Genomic DNA, 2,367 nt, shown 5'->3' with positions numbered 1-2,367 from the left:
CACCACGCACGCGCCGCGGAGAAGGAGGAGGTCGCACGGCGCGACAAGGCCGCTCTCGACGTCGCCCGTCTCGTCAAACGCGGTCGGGCGGCCGATCGACACGAGGTCGCCGGGGACGAGGTCCGTCGACGAGAGGCGTTGCCACTTGGTCTAGGACGCTTCTGGGCACCATTGCGTGTTGTTATAACCAACTTACCATTCGATACGCGTAGACGCGCGTCGGCGGCCGCTGCATGAGCGCGAGCAGCTCGAGGTTGTGCTGCCGCTGCTTGACGACCGTGCACTCGAAGAGCACGAGCATCGCCATGGTCAGCAGCGAGTAGTACATGTACTCGTCCATGCACCAGAGCAGCATGCAGAAGAACTAGCGCGCATATTCACACACTGATGCTAAGAGCACTAGGGGTGCACCTGAAAGACGAAGAAGGGCGCGACGAGGTGCTGCTTGAGGAGCGTCCAGAAGGCCGGCATCGGGATCTCAAACTCGTTCTTCTGCCAGCGCAAGCCGGCAGCCTCGAGCGCAACGCGCGACGTGTAGCCGTTGGCGCCAGCGTACGCAGCCAGGTCCTTGTTGATGGGGTACGTGAGCCGACGGAAGCACACTGGCGCGGTCAAGGAGGTGTCGAGGCAGAAGCGCAGCTTTTGGTAGGAAAACCAGAGCGTGGGGACCGGTATTGTCGCCTGCAAACGCCATTACGCACTGCGAGAGTGCGGAAACGAACCTTTTGCACTTGCAGCTTGGGCGACGGCGCCTCTCGTCGAATCGGACAAAGCTCCGCGGGCAGCGACGGCAACGTCGGCTCGACCTTGACGACCACGTCGTCGTACGTCGAGAGACCAGCAATGGAGATGCGCGAGTACGCCACGAAGCACTTGACGCGAAGGCTCCATTCGCTCGCAAAGAACGTGAGCGCATGCGTGCAGGCCACGAGCGCGAGGCCGACGGCAAAGCCATGGCCGCGCTGCGCCACAGCCGCACACGCGCTAAAGGTGGCGTAGAGCATTCCGAATGGGAGGACATCGAGGCGCAGCAGCGTCGGGAGTGGGCGGTAGAGAGCGAGGCCCGGACGCAGCTCGGCGTCGTCCACCTGCGCCATGCCCATACTTGGTGTTTTTGCGGCAAAAATTCCAGGCGCCGCGAGGTATTCCCTGAAAACAACGCAGCGAGAGTTATAAAAACGATTCGGACGAATGGCGATCTTGGAGAGACGCGCCAGTCGTGCACGACGAAAGGGTAGAGCACTGATGCCACGAACGTCGCAAGTTTGCTGCAGTTGGGATGGAAGTCTGCTGCAGTTTGCTGGACGTATGGCGCAGACAAGAGCTGACGGGATCCCATGGACTACTTGTAAAGTACGACCAACAACGCACTACAGTACATATCGTCCAGTTGCATTTGCGATCTCCCTAATAACACGCCAACAACTGGAGGGTGCAATGGGCTGTGTTTCGCGTGCTCTAGAGGAGGCAATGGGTTTCTCGTCGCTAATTTGAGTCTTTCAAGTCGTCTCCAGTCCGTTGGCTCGGTGACGTATACCGGTAGTGCTACGGTATAACCTTGAATTGAAGCCGCACGACTCTACGCAGCTCCATACACTACCGATATAGCATAAATTTACTTGCCAATGGAGCTCTCATCTCTCAACGCCCTGGCGCAGTGTGAGGTCGTCCATCGAAGATCGCCACTCAAATTCAAAGTGTACACCGGGGTACGGTGCCGCCAAAACGGTGCAGGTACCAATCCACTACTGTCAACGCCAAGCGGCGCGGGACAGAGCGCACCAAAAGCGCAGACGATGGAATGTGATTTCCAATACGTGTTCGAGGTCTGTAGTGCTCAAATCATGGTCGGTTTTCACACTTCGCCTCTCGTGATTTTCTCACTGTGCACCGGGGCATGACCAGCTGCGAGCGTGGCATTGGCGATTACGAAGATGTTTGGCTCGGAAGCATTGGCATCGAACGACGTCGGTCCTTCGGTCGCAGTCGGGCTCGTCGTTGCCCTCACCTCGATGGCGCTTCTCCTGCGCAAATGGCTCTACCAGGCACGGCCGCTCACGCCCGTGGCGGGCGACCGCATCGTCTCGCTGGCCAACGACCGGCTCATGCACACGATCGTCGTGCCCGCGGCAGCGCCGACAAACACGCTCGTGCTTATCCGTGCCCGGAAACCCCGGTGTGCCTGGCTTCTACGAGCCCATGATGCGTCACCTCGCATGCCCTTGGAGCCGGCTCGTTCGAGGTCGTCGGCCTCTCGCACACGGGCCACTCGATGCCGTGGCTGCACCGGAACGGGACCTTTGACCTCTCGACGCAGATATCGGACAAGATCGCGTACATCGAGGCGCGGCTCAAGGCGAATCCGCT

At 59.7% G+C, this 2,367-nt stretch overlaps 2 protein-coding genes across 2 annotated transcripts; one reads left to right on the top strand and one right to left on the bottom strand.

The window, feature by feature from the left end:
• Window positions 1-6: 6 nt before the first annotated feature.
• SPRG_18365 (hypothetical protein) lies at window positions 7-1,103 on the bottom strand (the record flags this gene model as incomplete). The annotated part of the gene is made up of 4 exons (XM_012357802.1): window positions 7-150; window positions 197-364; window positions 412-681; window positions 723-1,103. Coding segments are annotated over 4 exons (963 nt in total), but the record flags the coding sequence as incomplete, so codon positions are not given.
• An 831-nt stretch (window positions 1,104-1,934) lies between these two features.
• On the top strand, window positions 1,935-2,334 carry SPRG_18364 (hypothetical protein; the record flags this gene model as incomplete). Its single annotated transcript, XM_012357801.1, has 2 exons — window positions 1,935-2,178; window positions 2,229-2,334. Coding segments are annotated over 2 exons (350 nt in total), but the record flags the coding sequence as incomplete, so codon positions are not given.
• Window positions 2,335-2,367: the final 33 nt, after the last annotated feature.

This window comes from Saprolegnia parasitica (genome assembly GCF_000151545.1).
Source record: "Saprolegnia parasitica CBS 223.65 unplaced genomic scaffold supercont2.1149, whole genome shotgun sequence".
In the NCBI taxonomy this organism is placed as follows: domain Eukaryota; phylum Oomycota; class Saprolegniomycetes; order Saprolegniales; family Saprolegniaceae; genus Saprolegnia; species Saprolegnia parasitica.
The sequence above is the reverse complement of the archived record's forward strand: the minus strand, read 5'-3'. Positions and strand labels throughout refer to the sequence as shown.